Genomic DNA, 26,859 nt, shown 5'->3' with positions numbered 1-26,859 from the left:
CAATATTTTAATTATGTAATTATTTTTATTTTAATTACAATTTTAATTATGTATCCAGTAATATAGCTATAAGTATACATATGTAAAAAGTGTAAATCATATTACAATAATAAACAAATAATAAGTCACACAAACAGTAAAATCACAAACCATTGAAACTACATTATACAACAGTTAGTGGTGGAACATTAATTTGCTTTGATTAGAAGAGTTCTGATACTTAGTATAACATCACTGGAACATTAATTACCCAAAGGACAAAGCGATAAATGTGTGTAGTGAGTCTCCTGTGGGCTTCTTCAGATAAACTCCTCAGATAAACTCCAATCCTATCAGGTGAGAAATCCACCAATGTCCTGAAACTGTTCCTGTCCATTTTATTTCTCTTCCAGTGACTGGATTCAGCTCGAGTTCATGTGGATTTTCATCTGCTGTTCCAAATAATCCCTTAGGTTTTTATGGGATTGAGGTCCAGGGAATTTTATCCAGGGATCAGAGGTCATTATAAACTCAGTGTAGAATTGTGTTTAGTCTAATTCACTGTACACGATGAACACACACTTAAATGAGTGATGTGTTAATGAACTTAAATGAGTGATGTGTTAATAAATATGTTCTCTATTCTCCATCATGGTAATGCAGGAAGAATGGAGTCTTCATCACACACAGATATTCATTAGAACCTGAATTTAAAAGAAAAACATGAGTGGTACTTCATGATCAACAGCATGTAATCATCTCTGCTCCAACAGAAACATTATCATCTCCTGTTTATAATGAATCATTCAACATTTCTTCATTCTTACTAACATCTGTGTTCTAACATTTAACTAGTACAAATGAGAACTTCCACAAGTTCTAACAGGATAATGAGCAGATCTTTACACATCACATCACTGCTCTTATCCAATCACAGGAGCTTTTTAAAATAACAAACACTACTGTGTCATTTAGATCTTATTCTACATTTACAGTATATTTAAGTGCAGACTTTAAGAACAAACTGAGGTGTATTTTACAGGAATGACAGAAGACACAATGTTCACTCTCATGAACTCATTTGTGACTTTTTGTAGACTGTCTGAATCCCTGTTTTCTTCCTTCACATGAATTTTACATCAACACATTAAACGCAAAAGAGCATTAAAGAGAATCGTTAGAAAAATTCTGATTAAACAGAATATAGTGACATTTTCTAACCTGATAATCTGAAAGTTATTGAAGAGAAATGTAATGTGTATCAATGTGTAATGATAATGAGGTTAAACTTTTATTAAAAGGTCATTACTCACCACAGTGTCTGTAGTTTGTAATGTTTATCATCCTTAAGATCAGAAAGCAGCTTCTTTCCTGAGTCTCCTAGATTATTCCTGGACAGATTCAAAAGTCTCAGGTGTGAGGGGTTTGATCTCAGAGCTGAAGTCAGAGAAGCACAGCCTTCATCTGAGATACCACACACACACAACCTGTAGAGAGACACAATAACACACTCTTCACTGGTTGTACACAGGGATGTTTCTAGAGTTTTATCACTTTGATCACAGGCCCACAAGAATTTTACAGAAACCTGAAAACACAGATTTATTATTGTTTTTTTTTGGCAAAAACACCAACAAAGCCTTTATTTGTTTGTTTGTTTGTTTTTTGTTTGTGTTTCATCATATAATATAAGAAACATGTGTGGGAAAATAATTTTTAAGTCATTGGTTTATTTCATTTTAGTTCCAGCATATTACTGTGGATAATATAGAAGCCCAATCAAGTTACAATGCTAGTTAAATTCAAACTGCACATTAGACTTGTGGTTCCTGTATCTCATAAATATCAAAGGAAAGGGGCAAGGTAACTCAGGGTATCATCTGACTCTTTGCACAGTTTGTCCCATTGTTATGTTAATGGGATTAAGGGAGGGTGAAATTCAAGGATCTGGTGTGGGGGCTGTTGCATCCTTTCATGCTTTGATTGTCACCTGAGTGTTATGTCTCTATCTGATGGGACTGCCCCTTACAATGTGTATATAGACAATGTATTACAACTTTAAGTCAGACTTGATGACTGCAGCGCCCGTGCCAGTACGCTCTGACTTGCAGACTTGTTTCATCGTGTATCTACAATAAAGACTACTGCACAAGGATATCCAAGTCTCCTGGTCTTCTCTGGAAAAAAGTTTACAACACATGAATGTAACTTTTTGCTGCAGATCATTTTATTATTTCAGTTTTACATTTTATTTCACTGTAAAGATCTTTGCTACAATTACACATGTAAACTTTTTTAGCTAAACAACCTTAAATCCACAACTAGTATTTTTGTAAGAAAACTAACTAACTAGTCGTCTAAATGAATAAATCACTTCAAAAAGCTTTCACTGATGTCTAAATCACATCCAATTTTAGAAGATTTTAGAAATGAGAAAAGAAAACCTTTTAGCAGTTAACAATTTAACATTATTGATCAAATCTGTGGCAAATAAATCAGATCTGTAAAACAGGAAGTCCTCATTCATCTAAATCTAATTATCATCTGATAGTCGAGATTTCTACAGAGAAAAGTGAAAAAAGGAGTACAGTGAGCGGGCAGGAGGGGTCAGTAAAAGGGTGGGGTACAATAAGGGGGCAGAACACAACATGGGGGTGGGGCACAGTAAAAGTGTCAAAGTGATAGGGGTGTCAAAGTGAGGGGCTGGTGTATTTTTTAAACCCAGACTGTGAAAGTGTAAATGGTTTATTCAGTATTGACAAGAACAACTGTGACTGTGTTTTTTTATACAGAATGTGTTTATCTATTATTACGACCTGGATGAAGAATAGACCATGATTTATCATTAATGTTTTAATATATGATCTTACCAAAGTTTCTCCAGTTTACAGTGAGGATTCTCCAATACAGCAGAGAGACTCTTCACTCCTGAGTCTCCTAGATTATTCCTGGACAGATCCAGTTCTCTCAGGTGTGAGGGGTTTGACCTCAGAGCTGAAGTCAGAGCAGCACAGCCTTCATCTGAGACACCACACTTATACAACCTGTAGAGAGACAAAATGACACACTCTTCACTGGTTGAACACAGGGATGTTTCTAGAGGTGAATCACTTTGATCACAGGCCCACAAGAATTTTACAGAAACCTGAAAACACAGATTTATTTATTTATTTTTTGGCAAAAACACCAACAATGCATTTATTTATTTATTTATTTGTTTGTTTGTTTGTTCATTCTTTCGTTTGTTTGTTTTTCATCATAAAATGTAAGAAACATGAATGTCACTTTGTGCTGCAGATCATTTTATTATTTCAGTTTTACATTTTATTTCACTGTAAACATCTTTGCTACAATTACACATGTAAACTTTTTTAGCTAAACAACCTTAAATCCACAACTAGTATTTTTGTACGAAAACTAACTAACTAGTCACCTATTGCCCCTTTTCCACCAATGCAGTTTGAGTGCTGGTTCGGAGCCAGAGCCTAATTTAGAACCAGTTCTTTCTTTTTCGACAGCCAAAGCACCGGCTCTGAACCAGGAAAAGTGGTTCTTAAGGAGCACCAAAACATTGCTGGTCTAGATTTAAGAACCGCTTGCGTCAGGGGCTGTGGGCAGGGCTACTGTTAGCGCATCTGATAATGTTCCTTAAGTATACTAATGTTTAATACACTTTTACTTTACCGTGATATGATACATTATCAGCACACATGATAGTAGGTAGCTACATGCTAAGGCTAAGTTCTTTCTGTGTTAATAATAAAATAACGTTATGTACTTTCTCGATTACTACCTCCGTTTATACAGATTACATGGAGCTGCATGCACACGTTGGATTCGCCGCGTTTGGGTGTTAATGTAGGTACACAAAGCCATGAGCATTAACAGTAAAGCAACATCCGCCATTGCTGATGTGTTTGCTGCTGCTGCGCTAATGTTGCTGTGTAACGTGACACGTATACAGTGACGTCAGACTCGGCTCTGTGAAGGCTCTCTAACCAATGGAAAGGCAAACCGGTTCTTAGAAGGTTCGCCACTGGAACCAACTTTGAACCAGCACCAGTGCTAGCTCTGAACCAGCACCTTTTTTTGGTGGAAAAGGGGCATAAATGAATAAACCACTGCAAAAAGCTTTCACTGATGACTAAATAACATCCAGTTTTAGAAGATTTTAGAAATGAGAAGAGAAAAGAAAATATTCTTTTAGCAGTTAACAATTTAACATTGTTGATCAAATCTATGGCAAATAAATCAGCTCTATAAAACAGGAAGTCCTCATTCATCTAAATCCACATTCACATACTACTTATTAACACAGTGATAAGTGTTAGTCTGGTAGTTACATCTCCTCAGTCTTCAGATACAATGTGGGATTATTAATTATCATCTGACTGCAAGTCAAGATTTCTACAGAGAAAAGTGAAAAAAGGAGCACAGTGTTGGCTGCCGTCGCAACTGCTCCGGTTCCTGCTCCTTTTGTTGTTTATTTCATATATTTATTTACATAGATACCAGTTTATGTATACAAGATGGTCATCATTAGATATGACAGAGCCACTCTTATATCTATTGGTGTACAATCCACTCACCATTCGCCACCTTTAAACCCAGACCCATGCTGGCCAAGCGAGATCCTGAGGATGAACGATGGACTTGAGGGAAAACGGCGTCAGGAACAGGCTGAGGGCCAACGCACACCACGCTCTCTTACCTAGTATCCTGTTAGCCAACGTCCAGTCTCTGGAAAACAAGCTCGATGAACTCAGGACAAGGGTCAAGTTCCAGAGGGACATTCGGGACTGCAACCTTCTCTGCTTCACCGAGACATGGCTGAACCCAGCGGTACCAGACCATGCCATCCAGCCGGCCGAGTTTTTCTCGGTTTACCGCATGGACAGAACACTGGAGTTGGTTAAGTCAAGGGGAGGTGGAGTGTGTCTGATGGTGAACAACCACTGATGTGACAGCACGAGCTTCATTCCTCTTTCACACTCCTGCACAGCAAATCTGGAGCTACTGACCATCAAATGTCGGCCCTTCTTTCTACATCTTAAATCGGACCATGCCGCCATCTTCCTCACGCTTGTATACAAACATAGGCTGAAACAGGAAGCTCCGGTTCAGAGGGAGGACGCACGCTGGACTGACCAATCGGTGGCCACTCTGCAGGACACTTTAGATGACGCAGTCTGGAACATGTTCAGGCGCAGCTCTGATGGCATCAACATGTTTATGGAAGCGGTTGTGAGATTTATCGGGAAACTAGCGGATGATACAGTGCAGAAAACCACCATCAGAACGTTTCCCAACCAGAAGCCGTGGGTGGATAAAACCATCTGTGACGCTCGGAGATCCTGCTCCGCTGCCTACAACACGGGAACATGGACGAGTACAAGGCTGCGTCTTACAGTGTGCACAGAGCGGTGAAGGAAGCAAATCGCCGCTACGGGAGGAAACTAGAGTCACAGTTCCAACACGGTGGCTCTAGGAGCCTGTGGGAGGGACTAAGGAACATGACGAACTATAGAACACCAGCTTCTAGAATGGAGAATGTGGACACATCTCTGGCAGATGAGCTAAACATCTTTTAGACTCGCTTTGAGGCTGCACTAACCACGCTAGTGGCGCTAGTGGCACAAACAGCATGCACGCTGAGAGAGCTGGAGAGCTAAACACGTTCACCATCTCGGAGCATGACGTGAGGAGCGCATTCAGGAGATTGAATACCAGGAAGGCAGCAGGACCAGACGGCATCACAGGTCGGGTTCTGAAAGCCTGTGCTGACCAGCCAGCACCGGTGATCACTGAGATATTCAACCTCTCACTGGAACAGTCTGTTGTCCCCTCATGCTTCAAACAGTCCACTATTGTTCCTTTCCCGAAGAAACTCCAGCACACCTGCCTCAACAATTACCGCCCTGTAGCCCTGACCTTGGTAGTGATGAAGTGCTTCGAAAGACTGGTCAGAGACTTCATCACTGCATCACTACCAGACACACTGGATCCACTACAGTTAGCGTACTGCCAGAACCGCTCTACTGAGGAGGCCATTGCTCATCTTCTCCACACTACGATGAGACACCTGGACTGCAGAAAAGGGAATTATGCAAAAATGCTGTTTGTGGACTACAGTTCAGCATTCAGCACCATAATTCCCTTCACGCTCACCTGTAAGTTGGAAGTTCTGGGACTCATCCTGCCGCTGTGTCAATAGATCTCCAACTTCCTGACAGACAGACCACAAGCCGTACGGGTGGGCAAACACACCTCATCCACCCTCACCCTCGGCACCGCAGCTCCCCAGGGTTGTGTTCTGATCCCCCTGCTGTACTCACTGTACACATATGACCGTGTGGCCACTTCCAACTCCACCACCATAATCAAGTTTGCTGACGACACTGTTGTGGTGGGCCTGATCTCCAACAAGGACGAGACGGCCTATCTACAGGAGGCTAAAAACCTGGAGAGATGGTGCCAGGAGAACAATCTTCTCCTGATCGTCAGCAAGACTAAGGAGTTGATAGTGGACTTCAGCACAAAGCAGGAGCGGTCATACCAACAGCTAAACATCAACGGGACCCCAGTGGAGAGACTGGGCAGTTTCTGGTACCTAGGTGTTCACATCACACAGGACCTGTCTTGGTCCTGTCACATCAACACCCTGGTGAAGAAGGCCCGGCAGCGTCTGTGCCATCTGAGACGCTTAAGGGACTTCAAACTACCCTCTCAGGTGCTAAAGACTTTCTACACCTGCACCAATGAGAGTGTCCTGATGGGTAGCATCACTTCCTGGTTTGGGAACCGCACCATGCAGGACAGTCGAGCCCTCCAGAGGGTGGTGCTGTCGTACCATCCACACCGAGCTGCAGGACATCTACAGCATGCGGTGCCGGACCAGGGCCAGGAAGATTGTAAAGGACCTCAGCCATCGAAACAATGGACTCTTTCCTTTGTTGCATTCAGGGAAACGCTTCCGCTCCTTGAAAGCAAACAGAGAGAATGAGGAGAAGCTTCTTCCTGCAGGCCATTCGGAGTTTAAACCAGGAAACACACAGGATCTAGTACTGGACCTCTCCCTCCATCTTCACTGTTTTTCTGCACACCTTTTTGCACTATGACACTTTAACTCTGGACAGTCACTTTAACTCTGGACTTGCACAGCACAGTGCCACTTTATACACTTTATACACACACCATACTGCACATGGACACTTTAAGGACAATCATTAAAACCATACACATTTATGTATATACATTATTTTCCACATATATTTTCATATTTTATATAGTTTTTACATAGTTTATACTTTTTATTTATCTACCTCCTTTTGGTTTTATTTTATTTTTTTTATCCCTAATTGCATTCCTTTTATGTTTGAATACTGGACAGAGGCAAAAAGCATTTCACTGTATGTCTTACTCTGTATGTATGTGTATGTGACAAATAAAATTTGATTTGATTTGAGGTGGTGGGGCACGGGGGAGTCAGTAAAGAGGGTGGGATACAGTATTGGAGGTGGGGCACAGAAACAGGTGTGGAGCATAGTAAAAGGGATGGGGCACAGTGAGGGGGCGAGTCATAGGAGGTGTCAAAGTGAAGGGCGGGGCACAGTGATGGAGTCAAAGTGAGGGGGTGGGGCAAAGTAATGGGGACTGGGCACAGTGATGGGAAGGGCAGAGTGAGGGGGTGGCTTATGATGGGCAGGGCTTATGACTGAAGGGTACAGGATATTTTCATTTCAGCTAACATTACAATCAGTCTTCATGTTTTTAAATCATGATGTAAATATTAATGTTTGATGAAGACGAAGCCTATTTTCAGACATATCTACTGTAATCTACATCATCAGACACTGCTTTATCAGGAACATTTTACTGGGGCTCAAGTGTCGACCCAGACTGTAGACAGTGTGTATTATTGTGGACTGAGTAACACACACTTTAGAGACCAGGGCAACAGATAAGACTAGAACTTGGACTTTTTCTGGACTTTCATACACAACACTGATACATCAGCCAGATTTTATTTTACACATAACATATTTCATATATTGCAGTATTTAACTCATCTGAACTTTATTAAAACAGACACATTGTTCTGCCACTGATCCATATTCAGATTTATTTTTCCACTCTATTAAACTGATTCTTACATTTCTATTTGTTACATCTATTCTATTTTTATCCTATTTTCTTTTTTATTATTCTAGTTTATTTTAAGCCGTTCTGTGTATGGTTGTGTATGTGAGAAATAAAATATAAATGTAAATGTTTTCAGTAACCTTTCTCTGCTTCACATCTCAACAAAATCTCTGTTTTAATCCGAGTTCACATGAACAGATCTTTCTTGAGAAGATCAGACTGTCAGTAATCAGACCTAAAACAGGGTCAGACTAATTCGTTTTTGGAGTTGTTAGTTCCTTGGTGTATTTTAAAAAACCCATACTGTGAAAGTATAAATGGTTTATTCAGTATTGACAAGAACAACTGTAACTGTGTTTTATTTATACAGAATGTGTTTATCTATTATTACGACCTGGATGAAGATTAGACCATGATTTATTATTAATGTTTTAATATATGATCTTACCACATTATCTCCAGTTTACAGTGAGGATTCTCCAGTACAGCAGAGAGAATCTTCACTCCTGAGTCTCCTAGATTATTATCAGACAGATTCAGGTATCTCAGGTGTGAGGGGTTTGATCTCAGAACTGAAGTCAGAGCAGCACAGCCTTCATCTGAGACACCACACTTACGCAACCTGTAGAGAGACGCAATGACACACTCTTCACTGGTTGTACACAGAGACATTTCTAGAGTTTAATCACTTTGATCTATTAAAATTTTTTTTTTTTTTTTTGCAAAAACACCAAGAAAGCCTTTATTTATTTATTAATTTAATAATTTATTTATTTGTTCATTTGTGTGTTTGTTTTTCATCATATTATGTAAGAAAAATGAATGTAACTTTGTGCTGCATATCATTTTATTATTTCAGTTTTACATTTCATTTCACTGTAAAGATCTTTGCTACAATTACACATGTAAACTTTTTTAGCTAAACAACCTTAAATCCACAACTAGTATTTTTGTACGAAAACTAACTAACTAGTCACCTATTGCCCCTTTTCCACCAATGCAGTTTGAGTGCTGGTTCGGAGCCAGAGCCTAATTTAGAACCAGTTCTTTCTTTTTCGACAGCCAAAGCACCGGCTCTGAACCAGGAAAAGTGGTTCTTAAGTAGCACCAAAACGTTGCTGGTCTAGATTTAAGAAACGCTTGTGTCAGGGGCTGTGGGCGGAGCTACTGTTAGCGCATCTGATAATGTTCCTTAAGTATACTAATGTTTAATACACTTTTACTTTACCGTGATATGATACATTATCAGCACACATGATAGTAGGTAGCTACATGCTAAGGCTAAGTTCTTTCTGTGTTAATAATAAAATAACGTTATGTACTTTCTCGATTACTACCTCCGTTTATACAGATTACATGGAGCTGCATGCACACGTTGGATTCGCCGCGTTTGGGTGTTAATGTAGGTACACAAAGCCATGAGCATTAACAGTATAGCAACATCCGCCATTGCTGATGTGTTTGCCGCTGCTGCGCTAACGTTGCTGTGTAACGTGACACGTATACAGTGACGTCAGACTCGGCTCTGTGACGGCTCTCTAACCAATGGAAAGGCAAACCGGTTCTTAGAAGGTTCGCCACTGGAACCAACTTTGAACCAGCACCAGTGCTAGCTCTGAACCAGCACCTTTTTTTGGTGGAAAAGGGGCATAAATGAATAAACCACTTCAAAAAGCTTTCACTGATGACTAAATAACATCCAGTTTTATAAGATTTTAGAAATGAGAAAAGAAAATATTCTTTTAGCAGTTAACAATTTAACATTATTGATCAAATCTGTGGCAAATAAATCAGCTCTATAAAACAGGAAGTCCTCAGTCATCTAAATCCACATTCACATACTACTTATTAACATGGGGGGGGGGGGGGGGGTGGCAGTAAAGAGGATGGGGCACAATGAGAGGGCGGTGTTCAGTGAGGGGGCGGGGCACAAAATGGGGGTGTCAAAGTGAGGGGCAGGGCACAGTGATGGGGTCAAAGTTGGGGTGGGCACAGTAAGGGATCGGGGTACAGTGATGGGCGGGGGACAGTGATGGGCATAGCTTATGATGGGCGGGGCTTATGACTGAAGGGTACAGGATATTTTCACTTCAGCTAACATTAAAATCAGTCTTCATATTTTAACTCATGATGTAAATATTAATGTTTGATGAAGATGAAGCCTATTTTCAGACGTATCTACTGTAATCTACATCATCAGACACTGATTTATCAGGAACATTTTGCTGGGGCTCGAGTGTCGACACTGACTGTAGACAGTGTATATTATTGTGAACTGAGTAACACACTTCAGAGACCAGGAGGTCACATAAGACTAGAACTTGGACTTTTTCTGGACTTTCATACACAACACATCAGCCAGATTTTATTTTACACATAACATATTTCATATATTGCAGTATTTAACACATCTGAACTTTATTAAAACAGTCACATTGGTCTGCCACTGATCCATATTCAGATTTATTTTTCCACTCGATTAAACTGATTCTTACATTTCTATTTGTTACATCTATTCTATTTTTACTCTATTATCTTTTTTATTATTCTATTTTATGTTTAAATCACAGACAGTTTAAAAACATTTCACTACATGTCGTACTGTGTATGGTTGTGTATGTGAGAAATAAAATATAAATGTAAATGTTTTCAGTAACATTTCACTGCTTCACATCTCAACAAAATCTCTGTTTTAATCCGAGTTCACATGAACAGATCTTTCTTGAGAAGATCAGACTGTCAGTAATCAGACCTAAAACAGGATCAGACTCTAATTAGTTTTTGGAGAAGTTGTTAGTTCATTGGTGTATTTTTTAAACCCAGACTGTGAAAGTGTAAATGGTTTATTCAGTATTGACAAGAACAACTGTGACTGTGTTTTATTTATACAGAATGTGTTTATCTATTATTACGACCTGGATGAAGATTAGACCATGATTTATCATTAATGTTTTAATATACTGTATGATCTTACCCCAGTGTCTCCAGTTTACAGTGAGGATCCTCCAGTACAGCAGAGAGACTCTTCACTCCTGAGTCTCCTAGATTATTATAGGACAGATCCAGTTCTCTCAGGTTTGATCTCAGAGCTGAAGTCAGAGCAGCACAGCCTTCATTTGAGACACCACACACACAACCTGTGGAGAGACACAATGACACACTTCAATAACAGATTTTGATCTTGGTCTAAGACTTACTAAGATAATGTGTTTGTAAAATTATTTTATTATTCTAATTAACAATGACACTCTTCATCAACAGATTTTTAAAACCCTTTATTACATTTAATATTGTCAGATAAATAAAGATTTCTAGTGTGAATGTTTCCTCACATCAAATAGACTAGAATACAATAAATGTTTACCTATTACACTGCACAAAGGCATGAAACAGTTTAACTCTGTAAACAATATGGACATCCATGGATTTCCATTTAAATCAGCTTACTTTTGTAGCAGAGATGATTTTAAACTCTTTTAATATTTCCAACAACAAACTTCCCTCTGATCACCAATAAAAACATCATCATCATCATCATCATCATCATCATAATCATTATGTTCATCATCAGCTGATAAACAGGTTTGTGAACTTCAGAATATATAATCAGTACAAATCTGTTCTTAACTTGTTTAAAAGTGTTTATATTACTAAAGTATACAACACCTCCATAAACTTTATAAAGAACCACATAAGTTACCATTAACTTTCAGTATACTTTCTACATCACTGTACAAAACCTTTATCATGAAAACAAAATCAGGACTAAAACTAAATGCTGTGAACACATTCATATATAGCTGTGTTCGTCTTTTCTTGGTTTACTGACACTAGACCAAAATCTATTTAAGACTCTTACTGATATCAAAAATATCCCAGATAACAGAAATATTATAAAAATTCATCTTCCTGGGACACAATCTGTCTGATCACGATGGATGACTTGTTCTAAAACTTCACTTAGTCTGTTGGCCAAAACCTTGGAGAGTAATTTATAACCTCTGAATAACAAACTCACCAGTCTCCAGTTTTTAATATCATTTAGGTCAGGTGTAGGTTCCCCTTCAGAGAGGGCTTTTAGTACTGGGGGAATATTGTTACTCTCTTGTGGTCCTCATTAAAGTTGGATCATGTTGACTTGTGTTTCTAACAAAAACCTTTACAACACAAATGTATAGTACAAATGCTGACATGTATCGTGTAGGTTTAGTTCATTCACTTCTGAATCATTCTGTTTTCTACAGTGGAGTCTTATTACAATTGAATTTTATTATAACAGTTAGAGTGTAAAACAGACCCACTTGTACACTGAACAGAATTTTACATGTTCTTATTTTTTATACAGATAACTGTAATTTGACTGTAAAAATTCATAAGTGAATATAATTGAAATAAAAAAGCTGATAGCTGACAGATAACTGACTCTTGATGATCATTTTAACCTTTATCATGCAGCCCTTCTGCCCCCGGATGGAGGGTAAATCCATCAATTATATATTCTGAAAGTGTGAGCTGATCAGAGACTCTTGTGTAATTTTAGTCCCCAAGTTCTATTTATTTCCATCATTTCCATGTCAGTGCTGCTTTTAAACCCTGCAGCTCACACAGTAAATTTAGTTTGTGTCCCAGCTCCAGTTTGTGTGATTAATTCCAATGTTTTAGTAAATTTCACAGTAATTTTAGACACATTGCAGTCACATCAGAGTCTGTGAGAAATCATCTGTGAGAAATCATCTTCCTCCTCAGGACATTGATGATGAACCTAAAACCTCTGCTTCAGTCTCACTATTAGAGGATCAGGTCATGTGACTCTCAGAGAGATGATCTTACCTCAGTGTCTCCAGTTTACAATGAGGATTCTCCAGTACAGCAGAGAGACTCTTCACTCCTGAGTCTCCTAGATTATTATCAGACAGAATCAGGTCTCTCAGGTGTGAGGGGTTTGATCTCAGAGCTGAAGTCAGAGCAGCACAGTCTTCATCTGAGACACCACACTCACACAACCTGTAGAGAGACACAATGACACACTCTTCATCAACAGATTTTTATTATATAAAGTATAATTAACACTGAACAAAACATTACTGTCAGATTGTGAACAGTGGGTGGGCCTGGGTAAAACAGGGTGGGCACAGGTTTGCGAAGAAACTCAAAATCAGCAGTCACTCAAAAGAACTTACATGACTATAAAAAGAGGACAATGAGCTGAAAGAGGTCTGTTCATTTATCAGTTGTTTAAGTAACACACACACACACACACACACACACACACACACACACACACACACACACAGCTTCACCATTCAATAGGATTGTGTCACCTGTCAACATCAGCGTGTATGGACACTTAATATAGTGTACATGATATTTAAAGTCTATTTTATTTAAACATATAGGCTATGATGTTAAATCATGAAGTAAAATCTAACTAATGATATTAGATAAATTATTGTTTTAAAATAACTGAGAAATCACACAAATTGTTTTAGCTGAGATTTATTTTCAGTCTATGAGGAGATTCATTATATTTGTCTGATTATTATGGTTTGGTGATGATTTTAACAGAATAGTCAGAATGAACCACCACCACATCATATATTATTAAATAAATTCATTCAGTGTTTTAATTAGAGTTAAAATGACTGTGTTGGTGTTGCCCCATGTACTTCTAAACCAACTGCAGTTCTGTTCTTCAGCTCTCAGATGAGTCCAATCTCCACTCTGACACTGTTCTCCAGTGTAAACACAAACTGAAACACATTTCATCTTATTATATCCTCTGATTACAGTGTAGGAGTTTCAGGGGTAAAGACACAGTGTGGTGTCTGTTTCAGAGAAGATAAACTCTTTATTAATCTAGTCTGTTACACGACTACACACCACACAGAAATGTTACTGACCAACGTCACTCAATGAGAGAACTGAGGTTTATTAATAATTCTAACATTCTAACAGAGTTTATGTTTAACAGGTCCAGAGTTTAACAGGACTCCAAATGGGTGTGACCAGGACCCTGGAGATTCACCAGTTATATTATTTTATTATATTACTTATTATTATTGATATTAAGTTTTTCTTGAGCTGCAAATGTTTTGCTGGCATTAAAAATAATGACTCAGAATTTTTAACATTTTTCTTATTTACTGATTTTTTTATATCTTTACTGCATAAGTGATTCTGTAGAAAAATCATTATCACTTAATGACTAATCTATTTGTTCTGAATGTTGTAGTGTTACAGAACATTTCAGGTGAAAAACAACACTGTATATAACTGCTGCTTTTAGTGAGTTATTGTGATTCTCAGAGAGATGATCTTACTTCAATGTCTCCACTTTACAGTGAGGATTCTCCAGTACAGCAGAGAGACTCTTCACTTCTGAGACTCCTAGTTTATTCCCAGACAGATCCAGTGTTTTCACAGTCAGATGAAGTTCTTTCAGATTGGAGGTTTCTGATCTGAGCGCTGAGTCCAGAGATGGCCAACTTTTTACTCCAAGTGAATCACACCTGATACTAAAGGAAATAAAATAAAACATAATGAACTCACACTAGTGCAAATGATCAAACACGTCCTCAAAGCTTTCACTGAACCTTCTCATTTTTATAAATACTGAAAGTACAAACATCTACATGTTGATGTCATTAAAATGGGTAAAGTTAGTGTTTAACTACAGCTAACTAACTAGTATCTAGTGTAGGGTTGCCCCTGTCCTGTAAAATATGGGATTGTCTTGTATTGAAAAAGACAAAGATCTCACAGTAAACATTACAGAATGTAACACTGACATTCAAGCAATGATTCAACATTATAGAAGAGGAAAATGACCAAATGACCAAAGCTGTATGATTTATGTAATGAAAACTACAGTAGTGAACTAGTGATCACTCAGACAGTAAAACCATGTGCTCTTGAAATTTGTTTTCTTTTACGACCTATAAATAAGAAGTAAAAGAAAACAAATTTCAAGAGCACATGGTTTTACTGTCTGAGTGATCACTAGTTCACTACTGTAGTTTTCATTACATACATCATACAGCTTTGGTCATTTGGTCATTAGAAAGACCATCCAGAGTTACTCTGTAATCAGAAACATTTAAAAAAGTTTCTGATTACAGAGTAACTCTGGATGGTCTTTCTATTACATCATGTGCAGCAGTAAAAGACCTCGGTGTGATTATTGATACCGGTCTCTCATTTGAAGCTCACATAAATAATACCACAAGGGTAACCTTCTTTCATCTCAGAAATATTGCTAAAATAAGAAATATGATGTCATTACATGATGCAGAAACGCTAGTTCATGCATTTGTTACCTCTAGGTTGGATTATTGTAATGCTTTACTGTCTGGATGTTCCAGTAGGAACATAAACAAGCTCCAGTTAGTCCAGAACACAGCAGCTAGAGTCCTAACTAGAACCAGAAGATATGAACATATCACCCCATCTTATCCTCATTGCATTGAAATGTAAGACGTTAAACTAATGAATTTTAAGTTGCAGCTCAGCAGCCTTTTATCTTTAAGATAAAATCACTTTAAGATAAAATCACTGCTCAGGTGATGAAAACTTTCCAGAACTTCAGCAGCTCAGATGATCAGAACCAGTGAAGAAATGACTGATGATGAGGTTGTTTGCATAAAATACTGTTTGAATCATGTTTATGAAAACTCAGTGTAAAAATGATCAGGGTCCTTCCTCGCTCATGCTTCATGAGGAGTGTTGGGTCCCGTTGTACAGCAGTACAAGTAAATTGTGAACCTTTTTACTCTTGTTTTTGATTCTCTCAACGCTTCCACAACATGAGCCACTTGGGTATAATCTGACCAGAATTAACTATAGAGAATTTTGTTTAGGGATCAGACTGACATTAGCTAAAATCTTATCATGTAGTGTTATACAGTAGATTAGCATTAAAGGGAGTAATTTCAGCTAAATGAACACTTTGTGACATGAAAGTTATCACACAGGTTCATGATAAACTTAGTGACAATAATCTATTAGAATCCTTTCAGTTCAGGTTCTGTATTAAACACAGTATGGAAACTGCTTAAGTGAAGGTCACTAATGATCTCCTGATGGCTGCTGAAGCTCAACTCTTAACAATTCTTGTCCTGTTAGAGTTGAGTGCAGCCTTTGATACGTTTTCACACATTAAAATAATGTGGTATATAAAAATTTGGTATATATTTTATATGTCCACAAAACCTGACTCTGCTCTTCCACACTCCTGTCTCACCAATTGATGCTTAAATGAAATAAACCCTTGGTTTTCCTCCAACATTTTCAAAATTCTCAAAGGTTCTCCTTATACAGTAGGTTCAAAATCTACCCTGTCAAAGTCCAACAGTCTCTCACTTTATATTGATGCTTCCTCTTGCCTCTAGAATCTTCCTTCTCTGTCTCTAATAATAATAATAATAATAATAATAATAATAATAATAATAATAATAATAATAATAATTGATGAATAAATAATGAATAAAATCTTTTTGGGGATTACAATTTTTCATTACTGCAGTAAACATGGTTCTTTATGTCTGGTACACAGGTGTGTTTAATATACATCAACTTCCTAATATTTGAAAATATTAAGATCAATCATAACTAAAAAACTTCAAAACTCTCTCAAATGTAATCACCTGCTTCTACTTGTTAAATAGCTGCACTTCAGTATCATTCATTTATTAATGCAGTTTTTATTCTCTAATTTATCTATTCACATTAACTCCACTCTGTATCACCTTCATGTCAGAACATCCCAAAGTCCATATTAGAGTGTGTTCAGTTTCTCTCTAACACTGTAACAGTATAACAGTTATATTCAGATTTACTTACATTGCTTTACTGGATGCTGCAATCACAGGCATCATCTTCAGAACAACATCTTCTGTTATCTTATCTGTACTGGTATATTTACTCAGGTCAAATTCATACAGCTCCTGTGCTGATGCCAGTAACACAAACACAAGAGCAGACCACTGTGAAGAAGAAAGTTTACTTTGTTTTCCAGATTTCAGGTAGTGTTGGATTTTCTCCACTAGAAAATGATCACCCAGTTCATTCAGACAGTGGAACAGATTGATGGATTTATCTGTAGGAAGATCTTCACTGATCTTCTTCTTAATGTACTGAACTGTTTCCTTTATGCTCTGGGAGCTTCTTCCTGTCTGTGTTACTAAAGCATGTAAAAGTTTCTGATTGGACTCCAGTGAAAGACCTACAAGAAAGCGAAGGAAAATATCCAGATGTCCAGTCTGACTTTTTAAAGCCTGAAATACAGCACTCTTGTGTACATCTGAGATTGTATTTTCTTTCATCCAACGTTTAGAATCTTGATTCTGTTTAAGAACATTTCTCTTCTCCTTCATGAAGGTCAGGTGCACATACAGAGCTGCGAGATGCTCCTGAATGCTCAGATGAACAAAGCAGTACACTTTACTCTGGTGAAGCCCAAACTCCTCTCTGAATATCTGAGTACACACACCTGAGTACACTGCTGCTTCTCTCACATCAATACCACACTCTCTCAGGTCTTCATCATAGAAGATCAGGTTCCCTTTCTTCAGCTGCTGAAAAGCCAGTTGTCCCAGTTTAAGAAGCATTTCTTCATCACTCTCCTGCTTCTTTGAGTATTTTTCTCTTATGATGTTTGTCTGAATAATGAGGAAGTGTGTGTACATTTGAGTCAGAGTCTTGGGGACCTCTTCACTCTCTGCTTCACCCAACATTCTCTCTAGAACAGTGGCTGAAATCCAGCAGAAGACTGGGATGTGACACATGATGTAGAGGCTTCTTAATGACTTCAGGTGTGTGATGATATTATTGGCCAGGCTCTGATCACTGATCCTCTTCCTGAAGTACTCCTCCTTCTGTGGGTCATTGAACCCTCGTATCTCTGTGACTCGATCCACACACTCAGAGGGGATTTGATCAGCTGCTGCAGGTCTGGAGGTGATCCAGATGAGAGCAGAGGGAATCAGATTCCCTTTGATTAGGTTTATCAGCAGCACAGGCACTGATGCTGATTCAGTTACATCACACACTCTCACTGTGTTCTGGAAATCTAGAGGAAAATGACACTCGTCCAATCCATCAAAAATGAACAGAACCTTTTCCAAACTGGACATTTCTGTTTCCTTTGTTTCCTTAAAGAAGATATCAATTAGCTCCATCAGGCTCACTTTCTGGTCCTTCATCAAGTTCAGCTCTCTGAAAGGAAGTGGAAATATGAGGTGGACGTCCTGATTTGCTTTCCCTTCAGCCCAGTCCAGAATGAACTTCTGCACAGAGACTGTTTTTCCGATGCCAGCGACTCCCTTTGTCAGCACAGTTCTGATGGGGTTGTCTTGTTCAGATAAAGGGTTAAAGATGTCATTGCATTTGATTGGTGTTTCCTCTGTTGTTCTTCTCCTGGATGCTGCCTCGATCTGTCTCACCTCATGTTCATTATTGACTTCTCCACTGTCTCCCTCTGTGATGTAGAGCTCTGTGTAGATCTCATTTAGGAGTGTTTGGGTTCCCAGGTTTATTATCACTCCATTCAAACACTGAAACTTCTTCATCAGATTTAATTTGAACTTTTTCTGGAATTCATTTACAGCAGCAGATTCTGGGTCGTGCCTGTGATATGGAGAAGCAGAAAGACGCGGGGTTCGTTTATTAGACTTAATCATCTGTTTTCAGTAATCTAATCACTCTGTAGTATATAGACTATTATTTGGACACTTAAGCCATATTTCAATGCCATTGTATGAATGTCATTTGAAGAAAGATACCACAAGCACAGATTCCAATCAAAACATTTCCCCCAAAAAATAGACAGCGAATTTTAAACACATACTGTAATAGTGGCGTTATTAAAGTCAAAGGTCTAGTGTAGTAGTATTTAGTTTGCACCCTGTTTATCTCGTTAAATTACCCTATAAGTGTGCCTTTAGCATTGACATTAAAAGTCAACTACCTGTGTAGAAGTGAGGAGTCTACAACTTTAAACTCCGGATGATGATCTATAGACTCATGACTCTTCATGGAGATACAACTGGGTGTTGGTGATTTTGATCTCTTTCCCTGTTTACTGTACAACATTATAGACACTTCTTTAATCATTTGTTTACAAACTTTACAGATTTTAACTCACTTGCTAACTGAATGTGGATTTTTACAACAAGCGTTAATGTACATATGGAACAATAGAAATATTTTATTTAAGAATAAATCTTTATTCTATAACACTGGATGTTTTGAATGTTTAAGGTTAGCCAGCTTTTTAATAAGGCTTTTTATACATATATACAGTTTCGTTTCCTGTACCTGATAACACAACTATTGGTGGCATCTGCTTCAATAGGAAAAAAGGAGGAAATCACAATATAACAGCTTCTCCCATTTCATATTGGAATGGCCTTTCAGTCAGTTATTGATTTGGTTCAAAATCACTCATAAAATGTTTATTCCTAGAATGCCGTGTCTCACTTCAAAACCGGAAGAGCTTCCTGCTGTGGCATGACACACCTTAATGTAACTAGAGACATTAGTAATTAGATCTTCAAACAGTTAATGGTGAGATGTTATACAATAGATTCCTTGAGGTTTTAGTTTTCACTGCATGAATTCAGTTAAATTTCAATTCAATTTTATTGTATAGAGCTTTTAAAAATTCACAGAAGTATGGAAAAATATAAAAATAAAAATAAATAAATACATGAAAACATAAATCTAAATTTTAAAATTAATTTATAAATATGGGGGGCATGGTGGCTTAGTGGTTAGCACGTTCGCCTCACACCTCCAGGGTCGGGGTTCGATTCCCGCCTCCGCCTTGTGTGTGTGGAGTTTGCATGTTCTCCCCGTGCCTCGGGGGTTTCCTCCGGATACGGAAAGACATGCCTGGTAGGTTGATTGGCATCTCTGGAAAAATTGTCCGTAGTGTGTGATTGCGTGAGTGAATGAGTGTGTGTGTGTGTGTGCGTGTGCCCTACGATGTGTTGGCACTCCGTCCAGGGTGTATCCTGCCTTGATGCCCGATGACGCCTGAGATAGGCACAGGCTCCCCGTGACCCGAGGTAGTTCGGATAAGCGGTAGAAGATGAATGAATGAATGAATTTATAAATATGAATTTAAATTTTAAATATTATATATCTATCCCTACCCCTAATGAGCAAGCCGGAGGTGACGGCGACAAGGAAAAACTCCCTGAGAAATAATAAGAGGAAGAAACCTTGAGAAGAACCAGACTCAGAAGTGAACCTCATCATAAACAGTGTAAATGTAAATAATGTTCTTTCTACAACAGTATATAATTGTGCAACTGAGAGCTCCTGAGAAACTAATGGGTCATCATAAACTCTGAGTTCACCACAGACCCAACATTAATTCCTTCCTAATTCACTCTCTAACATTATTTTGCTGTGTTCCATCTTCTCTGACCTGGTAATACATATATAGTTATATAAAACTTCTGTTATGAATATCACGTGTTACCTTTATTTTGGTACCAGAATTATTCAAACACACCTTGTAGTTTTTGAGATATGCTCATTTAAAATTGAGCGTGTCATTTTCAAGCACTACTGTAGGCTTAGAAATACATCTTGGTCTCAACTATGTTCTTATCAACCAAATCCTCTGCTGAATGTGTTTTATTCTTTTGAATTTTCATTTCCATGCTACTTGGTTAGAATTCGAAAAGAATCTATCAAGAGGTTTATTTAGGACTTTAGAGAATTATTATGGATCAGCACAGAAGACAGTTTTGTTTGAATCCCAGGTCGACCAAGCTACCACTGGTGCTTTATACCTCTCCTCATGTCTCATTTAACCATCTCCTCTTTTGAATTCCATGCCATTTCAGTTACCTCTCCAATCAACCTTCTATCATTGTTGTCTACCGCCCTCCTGGTCCCCTAGGAGACTTCCTGGAAGAAATGGACACACTGCTTAGTGCTTTCCCTTCCGATAGCTCCCCTCTGACAGTGCTTGGTGATTTCAACCTCCCCTCTAACAAGATTCAATCTTCTTTCCTCCTGACTCTTCTCGAGTCAAGCTTCAATCTTCTTCCCTCCTGACTCTTCTATTCGCCCTGACACTCAACAGCTACATCCTCACACACAAAGGAGGCAATGTCCTGGACCTGGTTTTCACCCGTCCTTCTCCAGCTACAGACATGACTGCTACCCCAATAAACGTCTCCGATCATCACCTGGTATCCTTCACCATCACTCTCCCTATCCTACCTAAAAGTACCTCTCACCCCCTCACTCTAACCCGCCGCAACCTTCATGCTGTCTCCCCTACTTCTGTAGCTTCTGGCACTCTTTCTTCTCTTCCTGATCCTGAGTCTTTTTCCTCACTACCCTTGGACTCAGCTACAGATACTTTCCTCTCATCTCTTTCCTCAACTATGGACTTTCTCTGCCCTATGTTCACAAATGCCCCTTTTTTTCTAATTACAGGAAAATAAGTCATAAGAATCACCTATGCCCCTTTTCCACCAATGCAGTTTGAGTGCTGGTTCAGAGCCAGAGCCTAATTTAGAACCAGTTCTTTCTTTTTCGACAGCCAAAGCACCGGCTCTGAACCAGGAAAAGTGGTTCTTAAGTAGCACCAAAACGTTGCTGGTCTAGACTTAAGAACTGCTTGTGTCAGGGGCTGTGGGCGGGGCTACTGTTAGCGCATCTGATAATGTTCCTTAAGTATACTAATGTTTAATACACTTTTACTTTACCGTGATATGATACATTATCAGCACACATGATAGTAGGTAGCTACATGCTAAGGCTAAGTTCTTTCTGTGTTAATGATAAAATAACGTTATGTACTTTCTCGATTACAACCTCCATTTATACAAATTACATGGAGCTGCATGCACACGTTGGATTCGCCTCGCTTGGATGCTAATGTAGGTTCGCAAAGCCATGAGCATTAACAGTAAAGCAACATCCGCCATTGTTGATGTGTTTGTGTTTGCCGCTGCTGCGCTAAAGTTGCTGGGACACGTGACACGTATACAGTGACGTCAGACTCGGCTCTGTGACGGCTCTCTAACCAGTGGAAAGGCAAACCGGTTCTTAGAAGGTTCGCCAGTGGAACCAACTTTGAACCAGCACCAGTGCTAGCTCTGAACCAGCACTCGGTTCTTTTTGGTGGAAAAGGGGTATAAGAAAACTTCTTGTTCTGCTCCTTGGCTTTCAGATGTGCTGCACAACAATCGAAGATAGCTAGCTAAGCTCATCAGAGAGAAAGTGGAAGAAATCACAACTTGATGCAGATCTTGATTCTTACCTAACACTCCTGGCCAAGTTCTCCTCAGATCTGCCAAGACCTCCTGTTACAAGGAAAAGCTTGAAGCTTCGTCACATGACCCTCAGAAGCTCCACAACATCATCTCTTCTCTACTCAACCCCACAGCTCCACCTTCTTTGGAGTTTGGAGTCAAACAATGCTAAAATCCATTTGTCTCAATTAAGAAGCGGTAATGTGAATAGATATTACCCAGCATCAGCGTTGCTATGCAACCTTTAAAGCAACTATGTTCACGAAGGTAAATGTAGTTCCTGCACTTTCCAAAAATAAATCTCGCAATGTTTTCGACTACATTTTATACCTTACAGTGTTTATCGAAATTAGTATAAGTGCACGTGTTCCAGATCATCTTGTTTTTGCCACCGTAATTAGGATTTTGTTGTGGGGTAAATAAAAAACTTCCGCTTCTACACGACGAATCTGCTGATCACTGGGAATCAGAATGTTTGCACACGTGAGGTACCTGGATGACGGCTGCACAGCAGTTGTTTCAACTAGCGAAATTAAGGACTTTAATTACGACATTTTTGACCAAACTCAGGTTTATTGGGTACGATGGAAGCAAGACTTCTTCAGGGCACAAATACTGATGTATGTAACTTAAGCAGTAGCTGTTTTATCATAACTCGTTCACTGCACAATATAAACAAATGAGTGATATATAGTTTTATTTCTTATTTTGTTTCTATAATTTTTAAGAGAATAAAGAAGACATAGAGCAGGAATTGTCTAAAGGCAAACGACTCTGGGTAGCACCTCTTAAAAAAACATGGTCATCGCCACCACATACTACTTGTTCCTCACTAAAAGAGAGAGCAGAAGCTAAGACCAAAAATGTGTGTTGTAAAGGTTATATTGTGTAACGTTATTTGTGCACGTGTGTATATTACAGTGTGATGGCAAATGTCATTGTCCAATAAATATTTTAAACAACCTTATACATACATGCATATATATATATATATATATATATATATATATATATATATATATATATATATATATATATATATAAAGAAAGCCATGTAAATGATAGGAATATCCAGAATGTTTTTCTTTGTTAAAAAGTGAATTACAATTCTCAAGAAATTTGTCTTGGTCTTTATTTAGCTATGAATATGCACTAAGAAATGTGATATGTAACAAATGGGTTTTGTTGTGGTCTTGCTGGGATTATACTAGCATCCAAAAGACAACATATGTTGACCAGCACACCAGCACCTAATGCTGGTCAGCCAGCACACCAGCACCTAATGCTGGACCAGCATACCACCATCCAAGGCTGGTCGGCCAGCACACAAGTGACTCGCTCATGTTGGTTTCTTCTCTACAACATTAGAAGGATTCTGCCATTTTTGTCCACACAGGCTGCTCAGGTACTTGTTCAGTCTCTTGTCATTTCAAGGCTGGATTACTGCAATGCACTGCTGGCAGGTCTACCTATGAACACAATTCGTCCTCTGCAAATTATCCAAAATGCAGCTGCACGGCTTGTCTTCAACCTGCCAAAGTTCTCGCATACCACCCCGCTGCTGCGATCCCTCCACTGGCTTCTGGTAGCTGCACACATCAGATTCAAAACACTGATGCTGGCCTACAAAGCCAAAAATGGACCAGCTCCCTCTTACTTCAAAGCCCTCATCACTCCTGAACAAGGCCATTAACCCTCAATTGCTCAGATTTATAAATGAGTTACATGTAAGTCGCTCGGAATAAAGGAGTCTTCCACATGCCATAAATGTAATGTAAATGTAAAGACGGACGCTATTCGGCTAGACTAACACTTTTACGTTCAAACTGTAGTCAAAGTTGGTTCCACTGGTGATCCGTCTAAGAACCGGTTTGCCTTTCCATCGGTTAGAGAGCCATCACAGAGCCGAGTCCGACGTCACTGTATACAGTACGTGTCACGTTTGCCAGCAACTGTAGCGCAGCAGCGGTAAACACAAACACAACATCAACAATGGCGGATGTTGCTTTACTGTTAATGCTCATGGCTTTGCGAACCTACATTGGCATCCAAACCTGGCGAATCCAACGTGCACGTGCAGCTCCATGTAATTTGTATAAACTGAGGTTGTTATCAAGAAAGTACATAGCATTATTTTATCATTAACACAAAAAAGTTAGCCTTAGCATGTACCTACCTACTATCATGTCTGCTGATAATTGGTGATATTGCAGTAAAGGAAAAGTGTATTAAACATTAGTACACTTAAGGTACATTATCATATAAATCACTAACAGTAGCCCCGCCCACAGCTCCTGACACAAGAGGTTCTTAAGTCTAGACCAGCAACATTTTGGTGCTACTTAAGAACCACTTTTCCTGGTTCAGAGCCGGTGATTTGGCTGTCGAAAAAGCAAGAACTGGTTCTAAATTAGGCTCTGGCTCCGAACCAGCAATCAAACTGCCCCTGTGGAAAAGGGGCATAGGTGATTCTTATGACTTATTTTCCTGTAATTAGCTCAATAATGCTAAGCAGTGGTCTCACCTGCAATGACTGAACACACAGCAACCCCAAAACTACCTCACTAACATATGAATTTCACTGTATTACAAAACATCATGTCAAACCAAGTACTATTTATATTAAACACACCACAAACACACTTTTCCCAAACACATTCCCATAAAAATGATTAAATATTAAAAAAAAAGTATTTGGACACACAATAGTGGCTCCATTACTGTGTTTCAGTATTTACTTTACCCCCTGTTTATGTAGTTAAACTTCCCTTTAAGTGACGTTACCTGTGTAGAAGTGATGAGTCTCCATCCTTAAACCTCTGAGGAGGATTCATAGACAGATCACTCTTTCCCTGGAGTTTACTGTACATTATGCACAGTCCTTTATCATTTATATAAACTCTTTATTTTACTTACTGTATATTTCCCTTTAAGTGTGACTTTAGCAGTGACATTAACAGTGACCAGACGTTACCTGTGTAGAAGTGATGAGTCTCCATCTTTAAACACAGGAGGAGGATCCATAGACCCATCACTCTTCATGGAGATACAGCTTTGTGTTGGTGATTCTGATCTCTTTCTCTGGAGTTTACTGTACAACATTATACACAGTCCTTTATCATTTATATAAACTCTTTATTTTACTTACAGTATATTTCCCTTTAAGTGTGACTTTAGCAGTGACATTAACAGTGACCAGACGTTACCTGTGTAGAAGTGATGAGTCTCCATCTTTAAACACAGGAGGAGGATCCATAGACCCATCACTCTTCATGGAGATACAGCTTTGTGTTGGTGATTCTGATCTCTTTCTCTGGAGTTTACTGTACAACATTATACACAGTCCTTTATCATTTATATAAACTCTTTATTTTACTTACAGTATATTTCCCTTAAGTGTGACTTTAGCAGTGACATTAACAGTGAGCAGACGTTACCTGTGTAGAAGTGATAAGTCTCCATCTTTAAACACAGGAGGAGGATCCATAGACCCATCACTCTTCATGGAGATACAGCTTTGTGTTGGTGATTCTGATCTCTTTCTCTGGGGTTTACTGTACAACATTATACACAGTCCTTTAGTCATTTATATAAACTCTTTATTTTACTTACAATAAACAATACATTTTTACTGTGAAGTGACTGTTAGATGTGTATAGTTATATACTGTAATAGTAAAACATTTGGTTAAATCATTTCATATTTACTAATAATAATTTAGATGTGAATATTTAATGACTAGAACACAAGGATGTTGTAGATTACCAGTTGATTGATGGTGTAGAAACATTATCTGTGTCCAGATCAGGAGTCTCCATCTTTAAATATTAGTAAAGTTTACACAAACACACAGCTGAGTCCTGAAGAGTCTGATATCTTCTGATGGAATGGATCACATTCCTAGAAAACACACAAACAAATGTGCACATTCATTTTCACATCTTTATTCTTAAAGAAAATGCTGCTCCTTTAGTTTAAAATATCCTGTTTAAACCTCCTTTAATGTTTAATTCCCCATAAAGTGAAGAGAGGAAGCTGAAAGGTTTGTACAGTACATACGTCATACTGAGTTTAATATACAATATATACACATTCCTCTAACACAAAGTCCATCAAATAATCAAATAAATTACCTTTAGTCAACAGGCCTTGTTCTGTCACATTAATATCACATATTAATCATATCATTATATTAATTGTACAAACGCTTCACAAAATGGAGTCGATTCGGAGGGAGAAAACTTTCGGCATTCACTATATTCCAGGTAAAGTGGGCGTGTTTCTGGAGGTCTTTCAAAAACAAAAAAAGAGCATACCTACGATGGATAATGCTATTTTCAAAAACAAATAAACAACCAAAAACTACGGTTAGGGTTAGATTATTAAACAGGCCAGAACGTATATCTGCCCGCTGTCGCAATATCTGTTACGCTGTTCTGAAATCCCTGAAATAAGTGCATCC

General features: G+C 38.5%; 1 protein-coding gene across 3 annotated transcripts; it reads right to left on the bottom strand.

Moving 5' to 3' along the window:
* LOC132858835 (NACHT, LRR and PYD domains-containing protein 12-like) lies at nucleotides 1-26,830 on the bottom strand. Of its 3 annotated transcripts, XM_060889346.1 has the most exons (14): nucleotides 26,531-26,830; nucleotides 26,163-26,297; nucleotides 25,835-25,951; nucleotides 25,604-25,720; nucleotides 25,372-25,488; nucleotides 16,960-18,744; nucleotides 14,442-14,636; nucleotides 12,952-13,125; nucleotides 12,082-12,086; nucleotides 11,096-11,258; nucleotides 8,570-8,743; nucleotides 2,850-3,023; nucleotides 1,293-1,466; nucleotides 1-683 (listed from the first exon to the last, which is right to left on the bottom strand). In XM_060889346.1, the coding sequence occupies exons 2-14, from the start codon at nucleotides 26,213-26,215 to the stop codon at nucleotides 677-679; spliced, it is 3,255 nt and encodes a 1,084-aa protein (XP_060745329.1). In that variant the 5' UTR covers nucleotides 26,216-26,297; nucleotides 26,531-26,830; the 3' UTR covers nucleotides 1-676. The 3 variants fall into 3 exon arrangements, with proteins under 3 accessions (XP_060745329.1, XP_060745327.1, XP_060745328.1); XM_060889344.1 differs by lacking the exons at nucleotides 8,570-8,743; nucleotides 11,096-11,258; nucleotides 12,082-12,086; XM_060889345.1 differs by lacking the exons at nucleotides 8,570-8,743; nucleotides 11,096-11,258; nucleotides 12,082-12,086; nucleotides 25,372-25,488; nucleotides 25,604-25,720 and having other exon boundaries at nucleotides 2-683.
* Nucleotides 26,831-26,859: the final 29 nt, after the last annotated feature.

Source organism: Tachysurus vachellii, chromosome 16 (assembly GCF_030014155.1).
Source record: "Tachysurus vachellii isolate PV-2020 chromosome 16, HZAU_Pvac_v1, whole genome shotgun sequence".
Classification (NCBI taxonomy): domain Eukaryota; kingdom Metazoa; phylum Chordata; class Actinopteri; order Siluriformes; family Bagridae; genus Tachysurus; species Tachysurus vachellii.
The sequence above is the reverse complement of the archived record's forward strand: the minus strand, read 5'-3'. Positions and strand labels throughout refer to the sequence as shown.

Coding starts and splice junctions, on each gene's coding strand:
- LOC132858835 (XM_060889346.1), bottom strand. CDS start 26,215: ATGGAGACTCCTGATCTGGACACAGATAATGTTTCTACACCATCAATC. Junction 25,489..25,603: donor GACTCATCACTTCTACACAG/GTAACGTCTGGT, acceptor AATGTTGTACAG/TAAACTCCAGAGAAAGAGAT. Junction 18,745..25,371: donor GACTCATCACTTCTACACAG/GTAACGTCTGGT, acceptor TCCATATCACAG/GCACGACCCAGAATCTGCTG.